Raw genomic sequence first — 13,837 nt, 5'->3', positions numbered from 1 at the left:
TCTAAATGCACCAATAATTCAACCACACAGCCTCACCTGAGTTTCCACATTAAAATGTTCAACTTTTGCTGAAAAGCTTCACTCACATGCGTCACTTTCTACGTAATAACTGAGGAAAAAGAGGGTAAAACTGAACTGGAGAGCAAATGCAGGACTGAAAAGCAGGACAGATATACTCACATTTGTGATTTGAGAAACAGATTCGTCCCACTCAGCATGGTGGCTTGGCCAGTAGTTTACTTTAATGTAGAAATATGATGTTGTGCCTCTGTTGGTTTTGGCGTTCCGAGTGTTCACTAACATTGCTAATGTTCACAGTTCTGAGTGGGAATGAATAAAAACCTGGAGGACTTTTTCTCATCCAACATGAAACAGCATCTCTGCTACTGCCTTAAAACAGATGGTTTTCAAGGCTTTGTTAGTCAAAGAAACGTTTGTTTCGAACTTGAGATTGATGAAGAGCGCGTTGTATATGGTTCTATAAATCACAGTGTCAGGGCTGCGTATTTAAAGAACGCAAAGCACGTTTAACGATGCAGTAAAAGCCAGCAACGTTTTGCCGTTTGAGTATGAAAACGGGGCTATTTTCAGCTGTTAAAAGCACAACATCCCCTGCGGTTTATATTATTGAGTTAAGTCTGATTGTTTGTACAGTTGCCGTTTGTCTCCTGCAGTATAGAGAACAGTGCTGTACTGTGGAGTCCTCGGAGGTCCATCTGCTAATGCAGGCGCCTCTGAAACTGGATGTGCAGCTGAATGAGCTGTGACTCAGTCACATGTATAGAAAATCTTTTGTATGTATGAACGGTCATATTTTTCTCCTTCACTGTTGAACTTGGTGATATCAGCGCACATCGATCACCGGCTGTAGGAGCGAGTCTCTCTGAGTTTAGACTCGTGACGGCTTTATCTGATCATCACTGAGACTGAAGCACATAATCGATGGCTGCTCACAGACAGCCTGCATGTTTTACTGAAGAGTCCAGTATGACTATAGATGCTGGGAGGTGCAGTCTTAAAGAGCTAATGTCACACATTATGCCATTTAATTTTTTATCTGATTAGTTATGCACCAAAACCTGTCATTCATACATACTTGCGTGCCCTGCGATGGACAGGCGACCTGGTCCATGGTGTTTCCTGCCTTCAGCCCAGTGATGGCTGGGATAGGGTCCAGCACCCGCCGTGACCCAGAAGGATAAGCGAGAAAGTGTGTGTGTGTGTGTGTGTGTGTGTGTGTGTATATGTATGTATATATATATATATATGAGTTTGTTTTTGTCCACTTAGTGCCACTTGTATCATGTTATTTATGGTCATCAGTCATTTTTCCAACCTCTCTTTATCCATTAGAATTCAACAAGCTGTTTTTGTTACTAAGCTTTGCTTAGATTGGCTCTCCTGTGTCATGTCTCATTCAAAAAGCAGTCTGAAACATTCCTTGTAACTTCAGAATGAGTGGGCTGGGCTGAACTGCTCTAGGCTGAATAGGCAGTGTGAATGTTTTGTTTTTTGTGACCTCACAAATTAGCGTTTAAGCTTCCAGCTTAGTTCTATCTCACTGTGGATTTTTTGTCTCTGATCACTCCTGGCTACCTACGTCATCATGGTAACCGTAATCCTGGGCCAGTTACATTTGGGATTTCGGATCACAAGTTTCTAGTTTTGTAGTTAAGGAGACGATTGTTTTAGCTCGATGCTAAAATCCCATAACCCCCAATTCCTGATTTTAATTCATGCTTCTCTTGAAGAAAATTTTAGTATTAAAGGGGAATTCTACCTGTTTTTCAGAAATTCTTTGTAATTAAGTGGTTAAGATATATACAGAATTTGGTGTTAAACGCTTACCAAGTCAGAGTTGTTCACAGTGGTGGTGATAGGAACCAGACGTCCACCTCTAAAAGCTCCCACACAAAGTTACTACATGAAATAATTATGAATTCACTGCCTGCTGACCGAGCCACTGTTTTATGATGACCAATAAAAATCCATTCATGGTGGAGGGAGACATGCAGGGTGCTGTAATGCAAAATAGTCCCCAAAGAAAACTTATTATTCCAGATTTTCCACTGTTTACATTCCATGTAAACTCAGACACGTGGAGGTTGACTGTTGGTTTTGTATAGCACATAAAATGTAATATTTTACTCTGTTTTCAGCTCTGCTCAGCATCTAATTAACACTGTTTCAGTGCGAGAAAGAATTCAGGCCACTTTTTATTCCCTGCAGAGTGACCATATGTGCTCTGGCACAGTGCTAAAAGTAACGTATTGATTCAACAAAGCTACTTGTTTAAATCTGCAGACTATTTGCAGTTGAGTAAAATATGTTCTATCAACACAGTTACCGCCATATATAGGCTGGTACGCCCTTTTTGCTCTTTTTTTCCCCCCATTTATTTTAAACAATGTTAATAATGGGCATCTGCATGCAGCATAACCATGTAAAGTGGGTGGGGACGGGGGTGAGCTGCTTTTCTCGCATCTCTGGCAGGAAACTTTTCTGCAAGTAGAAGTTTCTTGCAAAAAGTCGTTTGACATTTTAGGAGGCTGAAGTCGCTTCTCATTCGCCAGTTTCTCGTTAGAATTGTCCTGTTCCACCTTCAGCGGTGCCTGAGGCTGTTGTTTGTCAGTTTCTTGCTGCAGAAGTATCAGGAAATCAGCTGGAGCGATTATAAACTCAAGTCAATTCTTCTCCTAATTATCAGTGTTAGGACAGGTTGTGGTCTGTGTTGCTGTAAAGGGTAAATTAGCAGTTCTACATGAACTCCAGCGTTTAAGACCATTTATTCTTAAAACTGTGTTGAACGATCAGCAGAGCTTTATTTTGCTGCAGAGGAGGATTATTTTATTTTTACCTACAAGTCTGATTCTGCTGTGGAGCCACAACAGGGCAGCAAAAGAGCCGCATGCTGACGACCCCTGGCTTAGCTTCATCCATTTGCTGTTTTCTTATTATTCTCCTTGGGTACAAACACTCAACCGGCGAAGAGCAGCGCTTGTTGAATGTCAGGAGTGCCTGCAAACAAGGAGGTGTTCTCGTATGAGAGGGTCTCCGTCCAGGACAGTGAGAGACATGCAATCACCCCACAAAGGCTTATTACAGTAACCTGCTCCAGTTCTATGGAAGTGTGGTTTTATTAGGCGTACACTGATGCATCGTGGTGATAACATGGGACTATCATATTCATATGGTATGGTACATACTGGTATATACTGCCAAAAATAGTCATGTTACAAAATAAACTAATCACGCAGCCCCACACACGGGAGTGGACAGCTTCCACACATGCAGGAGACCACGTCAAGAGTTTGATAACAGCTTTCACACTCAGTCAAACACACCAAACTCGCACAGCAAGTGGTCTTGGATCTGGAAGACAACTGTCGTGTGGAAATGCTCTTTTACTGTACACCGTTAGAAGTAAAGGTTCTGTGCAGGTACGTTTTTCAATCATCAAGGTACAAACCGTGTAAATGTGCCCTCAAGGGTACAACAGTGGTTTTAAGGTTTTAAGGAGCTTAAATCAGGTTCTCCAGGTGAAAAGTTGGTATTTGTTCCTTTTCATAACCAAATGTTTTAAAACCGAACAGTAGAGTAAAAGCCTGGAGGCGAGGCGGGGCGGGGTGTGTGGAGTCAGTCCAGCTTAGAACAGATCATTTCAGTGGATTATGGTTCAGTTATGTTCCCTGACTAAAGGTGCTGAGATGGAGCCTTGAGGGTCCCACCTCAGAGACGAGAGGGGCACTGACCCAGTGACAGTTTAGTACCTTTTGTTTCTGAACATGTGAGTGTACACCTCCTCCAAGATATGTTCATAGGTTGCATTGCTTCTAGGAGACATAGGATGACCACTTAGAGACAACTGTGAGTTAAGAGGTAGAAATGCCTCTTTAAATTCTCGTCTGGTCTCTTTCTCTATTTCTCTATTTCTTGCTTTGTTTTGAAGGTGCCCTGTTCTCTCAGGCAGAAGCAGAATCTGTATGATTGCAGGTGAGCGTGAGGCGGCAGATAGACGAGCTGTCAGGAGGATGTAAATTGTGTAATGGTGGGGCTTTGGAAAAGGGAAATTGCCTTTGGCCAGGCTATAATCCTCTCATCAAGATCCAATCACGGGGGACAGTGGTCAGGCTTTGTTAGTGCGCTTTGTGATGACCCATCGTTGTGCATGATTACGGTGAAGCTGACCTGCTGCTTGTCTGCTGTATCACAGATACAGGCTCTTTAATGCATGCTGATGACCCAGCATGAGCCTCAGACACCTTTAGCTTGAACCCAGACGCTTTACATCCATCCTGAGGCAGAAGCCAAACCATCAGCGTGCTGCCACTTACAGGACTTAATGCTTTAATGCAGAGGCTCTTCTACTTTAGTAATGTGATTTCTCAATGCCTTTCATTTGTAATAACATGGCCACTTTATTATGATAATATAATCTTTATGTTCACCTGCCTTGTAGCTACGTTTATTGGCCACTTTATTGGAAACACCTGCCAAACAAGCGCACTTTTTACAGTTACCAACTATAGCTCATTAGTGCATCAGCCTTGCTCTACACCATTCATCAGTGAAAAGAGACCAGAGGAGAAACATCCTAACTCTGACACCATGATAGCTTCAGACTACATTTAGGACAGTAGCTATTACAGAATAGCAGCTCCTTTATGCTTTTATCTAATAACTGCAGTAAATACTGTTCTAACTAACCAAACTGGTGTCCTAACTTCTGTTTTAAGCTTCTGTTAACAGAGAATGTTACTGTTTTCAGGCAGCAGTGACAGACATTTGAACAGTCTTGCACAAGTGACATATTATGCTGGTTTTCCTTTCAGAGAATACACTTAAATATGACATTTTATGCATTTTATTCTATTTATTTGCTGAGTTTTATATATTTATATATCAAATGTAGCTTAAGTTTTGCCCAAGCTATTTTATGTTGTTTGGTTTGTTTGTTTGTTTGTTTTTTTTTTTTTTTGCAATGTGTTAATATGCTAAATTTAGCAAGTAAACAGTAATTGTGTACAGTAAATGTACAGAAATGTACTCCTCCCCCCTGTTGGATAAAACACTGAATTCATGTGTGGAAAAAACGTGTGAGAACATGTGATCACCTGCTGTTTGAGGGTCTGACATGCTGAAACCAACTAAGTGAAAGAAAGCTTATCAGCTGCAAACTTTGTCTTACCCCGTTTAGTTTTAAGAGAATATAAACGGAACTTTGTGTCGTTAACAGGTGGATGATTTATAAATCGCTGTTGTCGGAAGAAAACCTCATATCTCCTCTTCCCCTTTATATTGTATGCAAATTTTATGATGAAAGGACCAAAAGAAATGATCTAAAGACTTCGGGGTGTCTGGTTCCATTGACTTTCCATTACACACTATAGTCCATCTGTTTCTTTGCAAACTTTGCTAGCCCCCTTTTACCCTGTTCTTCAGTGGTCAGGACCCCCATGGACCCTCACAGAGCAGGTACTATTTGGGTGGTGGATCATTCTCAGCACTGCAGTGACACTGACATGGTGGTGGTGTGTTAGTGTGTGTTGTGCTGGTCTGAGTGGATCAGACACAGCAGTGCTGCTGGAGTTCCTAAACACCTCAGTGTCTCTGCTGAACTGAGAATAGTCCACCAACCAAAAATATCCAGCCAACAGCGTCCAGTGATCAGCATCCTGTGACCACTGATGAAGGACTAGAGGATGATCAACACAAACTGTGTCTAATAGAGTGGACAGTGTTTAAAAACTCCAGCAGCTGTGTCTGATCCACTCATACTAGCACAACACACACTAAAACACCAGTGTTGCTGCAGTGCTGAGACTGATCCACCACCCAAATAGTACCTGCTCTGTGAGGGTCCATGGGGGTCCTGACCACTGAAGAACAGGGTAACAGAGTATCAGAGAAACAGATGGACTACAGTCTGTAACTGTGGAACTACAGAGTGCAGCTATACAGTAAGTGGAGCTGATAAAATGGACCATAAAACAAGGACGTGGTCATGATGGTATGTCTGATTCGTGTGTATATATGGGGAGGAATCAACCCGAATATAGGTGCGGAAAAAAAAGCAACCAAAATCTGCGCCTGAATAGAGGTAGGAAAAAAATTAAAGAAAAGTCTCTTCCAAAGTCCTTTATAATCCAACTTGACAGGAAGCCATAGGCTTGGATGGGATCCGGAGGAGGCACAGAGGCTTGGCCCGGGTTTGGGTTCCAGCTCGGTGTCTGTCGAGGTGCTCGGTGTTCTAGGAGAGAGAGAACGGAGGAGAGAGATTAGAGTGGCGCTCTGTCGATGGCCTCCCTCCAACTGAGGCTGGAGAGACTCTTTTTTGCCGGGTTCCGGCAAAGTGCCGTCTGTCCTCGTTAGCGATGGCCAGCCGTGTGTAGTCCGTAGGTCCCACCCTTCCCCTGCGTGTCTTAGTGCTGTCGGCCAGCACTTGTGGGTTCCACGGCGGCTCATCTGCTTTCTCTATATATTTAGAATATTAAACAGTATGGCCTAAAGTATATAAGAAAAAATGTGAAATGATGGAATTATTATTATTATTATTATTATTATTATTATTTGCCATTATTGTCCAAATAACAGAAACTATTCTTTTTATATCATCCATCCCTGCTCTGCACTTTATTTATTAATTAATTAGGGGAAAGGTCACTCCAAATTAAATATTAAAAACTATTCACCACTCTACTCTTAAGTCTCAAACATTCTGTCTGTTCACTGTAGCTCTTCTGCAGATTCCCCAAGACTTGTCCGCACTTCGCCCACTCCTCACGCTTGAGGAGGAAATCCAGTGGAGGAAAAGGGGAAAAAGTGTTGAATAATGTGTTCAATTTGCTTAAGGGCTCAATAAGCACAAGTCATTAATTAAGGAGGGAATGTATTAGTCATGATTAAGATGGCTTTTGCATATTGATGAACAATGTCCATGCTAATGGGCCCATTTTTCTCCGCTCTCATCAGAGCTCAGGCCCGTGGCCATCAAACTGCTGCCTCAGATGGGACGGGGGGGAGGTGGAGGGGGTAATTTAGCCTTATGAGATCTCCTGAGATCTTCACCTTCCTAAACGGATGACATTGTCCTGTCATTGCTGGAGCTGAGGAGGAGCAGCTCTGCAGACACAGCGTGTGGTCGCTTCCACGACAAGCGCACGCCGCTCAGACACTCAGCACAAGCAAAGAACCCACTCCATTAGCATTAGTGATGCTGAGTTCATGTTTGAGTAAATGCGTCTGAAATATTTATTGGACCAATTTCCATTATTAGTCATGTGTTATGAATCGAGATGCGAGCCGCCTCATCTGCTTCCGCGCCGGGTCACTTTCTCCGGCGCTCAGTTAACCCTCGGAAGTCACAGTTATCGCTAGAGATACGAAATTTTATGTTAATTGTTTCTCGCTTGTCGCTCGATGGAATAGGTGGGGAGCTTCTGTGGAAGATGTAGATTCTGAACATGTTGCATGTTCCCATCTTGTGGTGGACCATATGGCAGAGATATTATCACAGTACTTCATTTTCACGATACACGAAATACACAAAATCACAAAATTTCCTTTTTTAGGATTTAATAGGTGACAGACAAAATAAAGCCTTTAGTGCCACATTTTAAAATATTATTAAAAAAAACTACAGGGGATAACAATAATAAACTGCTGTAGCTCACGTAAGTGGATATGCAGTGTGTAAATGAGTTGGATTTTGTGACATCACAAAAGCAGTAAATCCTAAACAGGCTGTTTTTTGCTGTTTAGTTTCCATATATGGACTGTATGGACTGAGGAATGAACGATATGTTTTTAACTTCAGCAGTGTATATATATTAAATGAACATTGAGGGAAATGTGTTTTCCCATGTTTTGGGCCCTTTAAATGCGCACTAATCCTGTTTCCTCTCTCAGAGCGTGATGAGTGCACCGGTGGACAGAGTCTGTGTGATGAAAACGCCATCTGCACCAACACCGTCCATGGCCACCTGTGCACCTGTAAGCCGGGCTACGTGGGAAACGGCACCATCTGCAGAGGTAAAGTCTCAATCTTTACACTTCGGCCTTTTACCTGCCTCGTCTCTCAGACACACACACACACACACACGCACACACACACACACTCAGTCTCGGCTGGCTGAGCGATGATGAGAATTGATTTTGCTTTGGCTTCTGCCTCTCTCTCCCCTTCATCCTTTCCTCTCCTGTAGAGCCTCATGTGCTCTGAGCTGATTGGGGGAAGGGACTTGTTCGCTCTTTCTCTCTGTCCCCCTTCGTCTCTCTCTCTCTCTCTCTCTCTCTCTCTCTCTCTCCCTCTCTCTCTCCCTCTCTACTGTCCCCCCCCCCTCTCTCTCTCTCTCTCTCTCTCTCTCTCTCTCTCTCTCTCTCTCTCTCTCTCTCTCTCTCTCTCTCTCTCTCTCTCTCCCCCCTCCAAGAGGCAATCACCTTGCCGGGCTGATGCCATTAGCTGAGGGAGGAGGAGAATGCCGGTGTCTGTTCTGTTCTCCCCAGTGGGAGATGAATCCATCTCCTGGCCTGAAGATCTCCACACCTGCAGTTTTAGGGCGTTATGGGGTTTTATGTTTACGCCCCCTAGTGGTTAGGGTAACTTAAGGCTGTGTTGAATTCAGGCCTTACGATATATTGTTTATTGTATAACTAATTGTTTGGTACTTTAGTGAATGCTTAGTGTGTTATAATATACACTCCTGAAAAAGATGGTTCTTCAAAGGTCCTTTAGTAAAGGAAATGGTTCTATATACAGCCATGAACACTCAAAGAACCCTTTGCATTATTATTGCTGTTGATGATTCTATATAGAACCTCTGTGGAAAGGGTTCTGTATAGCGTTCACGGTGGTTCTTCTATTGTTACAAGCTTGACCATTTTGAAAATGGTTCTACAATAGAAGAACCCTTTTGTTCTTCTGGTGCAAAAAAACTCTGACGGGTCTTTGAGTATAGAATTAGTGTAGTATTTATTTACTAGTGTAGTAATTATTTATTCAGCATAACTTTATATGGTATATGGAATTTAACTTAATGATTTATATCATGTGGTGCTCACTTAAAAGTATATTATAGTGCAGCACAGCAGTTTTGCTTGTCACTAAGATGGGCATAACGACAAGCAAACCTGCTGTGCTGCACTAAAATATATTCATATATAAATTATAATATATCCTATAATATATCCATACATTTTTTCTCTGATTCGTATCGTTATTAAGATCATTTTCTCACTTTGTCAGGACTAACAAATTAACAAAAAGTTAATTATAGTAAATAATTAAGTTGACTATCTTGGCTTACCAACTGTAAATAACTAACTACAACAGGTGATGCTTCCCCCAACCTCTAGAGGGCGCAGGTCTGCAAGTCTGGACCTGCATATTGTGCACCCTCAAGTAGTTAGGGTTAGTGTAATTAAGATTAAGTGGCCCTTATTAGTCCCACAACGAGGAAATTTCAGCTTCACATTCAACCCATCCGTGAAGTGAAACACCACATACACACACTAGGGGGCAGTGAGTACATTTGCCCGGAGCGGTGGGCAGCCCAATCCGCAGTGGAGCAGGGAGCAGTTGGGGGTTAGGTGTCTTGCTCAAGGACACCTCAGTCATGTGCTGTCGGCTCTGGGGATCGAACCGGCAACCTTCCGGTCACAGGGCCGGTTCACTTTGCATAGTGCACAATATGCAGGTCCAGACTTGCAGACCTGCGCCCTCTAGTGGTTGGGGGGAGCGTCACCTGTTGTAGTTAGTTATGTAGTTAGTACCCTCAAACAAAAGAGCAACACTTCATTAACAGCTACCAGCGCCGCTCTGTAGGCGACCCTGCCCGTCTGCAGGGACAGCAGAGGAGGGGAAGTTCAGCTCCTCACTGCTGGGCTTTAGTTACATTTAGGGATCATACGCCTTCAAAGAGGGGGGCAGTTATTTATTATCACCCCCCCTAATTCTTCAGTGATATGAAGCTGAAGTCAGAGATTCACCAGCTTCTTTTTCGAATTGTCTCGTTCCACCTTAAATAGTAAGTTCTGCTGCTCCATTTAAGGTGGAATGGGAAAGTTGTCTAGCTACTGAGACATCAGCACTACTAGTGGTACTCAGTACTCAGTACTCAGTACTCAGCACTACTAGTGTTTTTTTTATGCTTGTTATGAAGATCACTGTCTTACTCTATCTGCTGTCTTCTACTCTCTCGTTTCTCCTCCCTTTTCTCATCTTGCTCTCTCTCCTTTCCTTCTTTCTTTCTCTCTTCTCTTCTGTCTCTCTTCCCCTCTCTTTCTCCTCTCTGTCTACTCTCTTCTCCTTCTTCTCTCTCTCTCTCTCTCTCCCCATCTTTTCTCTTTTTCTCCTCTTTCTTTATTACTTTCTCTCTCAAAGTCTCTGACCTTCACTCTCTGTCTCTCCCTCACTTCTCTACCCCCCCACCCCCATCTGTAAACACATCAGGCTGTAATTAATGGAACAGGGTCTAGAGGTCTGTGTGATCTATACTACTTGATTGGTCCTGACGGCAGCAGGTCCACTGTCAGACAGAAAAAAGTGTGTGTGTGTGTGTGTGTGTGTGTGTGTGTGTGTGTGTATATATCCTGACTTTTTTGGACTCACCACCCCAGAGTCCAGACCTCAACGCCACTGAATGAAGTGTTTGTACACTTCAGAAAATGATCAGCCAGCTTCTGAGACTGAGCTTTGGAGGTGTGTCTGCAGATTCTTTGAGGAACTGAAAGCGAGTCTCCTGAAAAGATTGGAAGCTGGAATGAAGGGAAAGAGTGACTCACTGACTGAACACAGCTGAGATTATCTACGCTGAAAAATGAATAATTGATAAATGGCCACTGACTGGAAGTTAAATGAATGAGGGATTGATTGCCAAGCCTTTGCCCAGTGCTTACATATATGTAATACATCTGTAGCGCATGTCTGATCCCACATCCTGGACAAAGGGTGTGTGGGTGTTGTGGTCTGCTCTGTACTGTCACTGCCATGCTGAGAGTAATAGATAAACACACTAGTGTGGGTGGCAGGTGAACGCTGGGTCTCGGGAGAGTTCAGTACAATTTGCAAAAAGCCTTCAGGGCAGTTTCTGTGCTGAACTGTCTCCAGCAGTGAAAAAACAAAAGCACAAAGCATCATCAGCCATTAAAAACTTTCACTTACTGGCCACTTTATTAGAAACGCCCACCTTGTACTTCCATTAATCAGCTGCTTTATTAGAAACAGCTGCCTTGTGCTTCCACTAGCTGGCCACTTTAATTGAAACACATACCTTGTAGTTCCATTAATCAGCCACTTTATTAGAAACACCCACATTGTACTTCCATAAATCAACCACTTTATTAGAAAAGGCTTCCTTGAGCTTCCACTAGCTGGCCACTTTATTAGAAACACATACCTTGTAATTCCATATATCAGCCACTTTATTAGAAAAGGCTACCTTGTGCTTCCACTATACATATACATACATATATATATATATATGTGTGTGTGTGTGTGTGTGTGTGTGTGTGTGTATATATATATATATATATATATATATAGGGTTCTTTAGTAAGGAAAATTGTTCACTCAGAGAGCCTTGTGCATACTTAAATGGTTCTTTGCATTGTAAAAGGGTTCTTCAGGTTGATGGGGAAAGTGCTGTGGACGGTTCTATATAGCAGCAAAAAAGGTTCTGGTGTTGTTACAATGTTACATTTGTAACAGTAGAAGAAACCTTTTTGGTGCTATATAAAGCTCTGTTTGAAAAGGTTCTGTATGGAACCATATACAGCACATTTTCCATAAAAAACCTTTTAAGCATGGGAGTTCTCAGAGTGTTCATGGTTCTGTATAGAGTCTTTACCAAAGAACCATCTTTAAGTGTTTAATACGTTTTTGAAAGTTTATAATCTGCACTTTCCACAGTTTCACCCCTTGTTTCAGTGAATTATGAGTCTGACGTCTAAGAGACGTCTAAGAGACAGTTCACGTTACCGTTTGTGGAGGATTATGCTTACGATTGTTTGGCTCCCGACTCCACTAACAGACTAGTAGAACTGCAGGTCCTTGGGGAACGCCTTACTTTCCTCTCGTGTTCTGAGATTAGGTTGTTCTAAAAGTTCTATCAGAAGGCTGATTAGGGAAGTTATGAGCAGACAGAGCCAAACCCAAACGCACGTCTATTGTGGAGTGTTTAATCTAATTGGAATTCAGTCTCTCTGTGGAGCCGGATCGTCTAACAAAGAGAGGCGGCTTAAGCGGTGCTAAAATGGGCTTAAAGAACAAAAGCACTATTATATCATTATCCTGCGGGTGATGTTATTGACCCTGTCCGTAACTGGATCAGCGCAGCAGTGTTAGAACCTCAGTAATATTCTCTTAGTATCTGCTTGGCGTTGGAGTTCCTCTGCTGTTCTGCAGGTGAAGGTGATCAGAGTGGGGGTTGTGTTTTTAAAAAATTTTGGACTCGTCCTTCACTTTTTTTTGTGATAGTCCCACAAACGGGGAAATTTCACCTCTCCATGAAACCCATCCATGAAGTGAAACACCACATACGCACTAGTGAGCACACACACACTAGGGGGCAGTGAGCACACTTGCCCGGAGCGGTGGGCAGCCCTATCCACGGCGCCTGGGGAGCAGTTGGGGGTTAGGTGTCTTGCTCAAGGACACCTCAGTCATGGACTGTCGGTGCTGGGGATCGAACCGGCAACCTTCCGGTCACAGGGCCAGTTCCCTGACCTCCAGCCCACGACTGCCCCCTTATTTTATTCTTTAATAGTTTAATAGTTACTCTTAATATATTATATTATATAATTATACATCTTTTTTTTTTTTTTTTCATTAGAAATGTTTGTAGGGAAAAAAAATCCCATGCTTAAGATAAGGTTTAGTTTGAATCCTGATGCTAGAGTCCAACCAAAGAGGTGGTCATTGTAATACAGAATAATATTATATATAATGTTATAATAATATTATGAAAATGGTATATATTGACCGATCTTGATGACCCACAGTCAGTCGGGCTGTAAACTGAGGCAGGCTTTGCATTCGGCGGGTGTTAAGGAGTCCTCGTTACCCCAAGACAAGGCAAAAACTGCTGAATTAATTGATTTGTGGTTTTGAGTAGCACAACGCTATGTTCAGGTGTATTTTCGTAGTCTCTGCTGAAGCCCAGCTGGTGGAGTTGTAGCTGATGCAGCACAGCTGCTGACGAGCCGCAGCCCGGAGCGAGCATGATTGGAACAAGACTGTCGGTGTTCTGAAATATTTATCTTGCTGAATCAGAGATATAGCAGCTCCTACAGATCAAAAGGTGGAGGGCTGCTGTTTTCATTGCTGCTGCACTGATGGATTCTGGGATACGTCTTTCAGTGGACCACCTGGATAATCAGATATGGATGGCCGCTGGCAGGGACTGCTGGAAATAACATTGCATTAATAGTATTAAAAAAGTGCTGGAAGAGGCCATTTCGTATTTTCTGCTGCTCCTATATGGCTCCAGGTTTTGTGTGCATTACATCAGGTTGCTGCAGCTGTGTAGCGGTGAGCTGAATGCTCTCCACTAATCGAGCACAAGCCTCATTATGTTCAGATTTAGAGTATAATCAAGCCAAAATTAAATTTGCCCTTATCTGACAGTTTTTTTAATCTTCTATTAAAAATAATGACCTATAAATTTAGTCAATATGCCGCTGTATTTGCTTCAGGGCAGCTGTTAACGACTATTTTAATGATCAGTTCATGCATTAATTATTGATAGTTCAGTATCAAAAGTTTTCTTCTTTTTTCAACATATATTACAAAAATTCCTCATTTGTACTAAAATGTAAAAGAAAAAAAACTACTTAAGCT

At 42.5% G+C, this 13,837-nt stretch overlaps 1 protein-coding gene across 1 annotated transcript in view; it reads left to right on the top strand.

Moving 5' to 3' along the window:
• Nucleotides 1–13,837, top strand: part of LOC108411071 (protein kinase C-binding protein NELL1) — a 406,580-nt gene that overhangs the window by 303,835 nt on the left and 88,908 nt on the right. The window contains exon 14 of the mRNA XM_017682451.2: nt 7,909–8,031. Coding sequence (XP_017537940.1) covers nt 7,909–8,031 — 123 coding nt within the window. The remainder of the gene's footprint in view (nt 1–7,908; nt 8,032–13,837) is intronic.

The sequence above is a fragment of the Pygocentrus nattereri genome, chromosome 15, assembly GCF_015220715.1.
Source record: "Pygocentrus nattereri isolate fPygNat1 chromosome 15, fPygNat1.pri, whole genome shotgun sequence".
NCBI classification, from domain to species: domain Eukaryota; kingdom Metazoa; phylum Chordata; class Actinopteri; order Characiformes; family Serrasalmidae; genus Pygocentrus; species Pygocentrus nattereri.
This window is presented reverse-complemented; position numbering and strand designations above follow the sequence as displayed.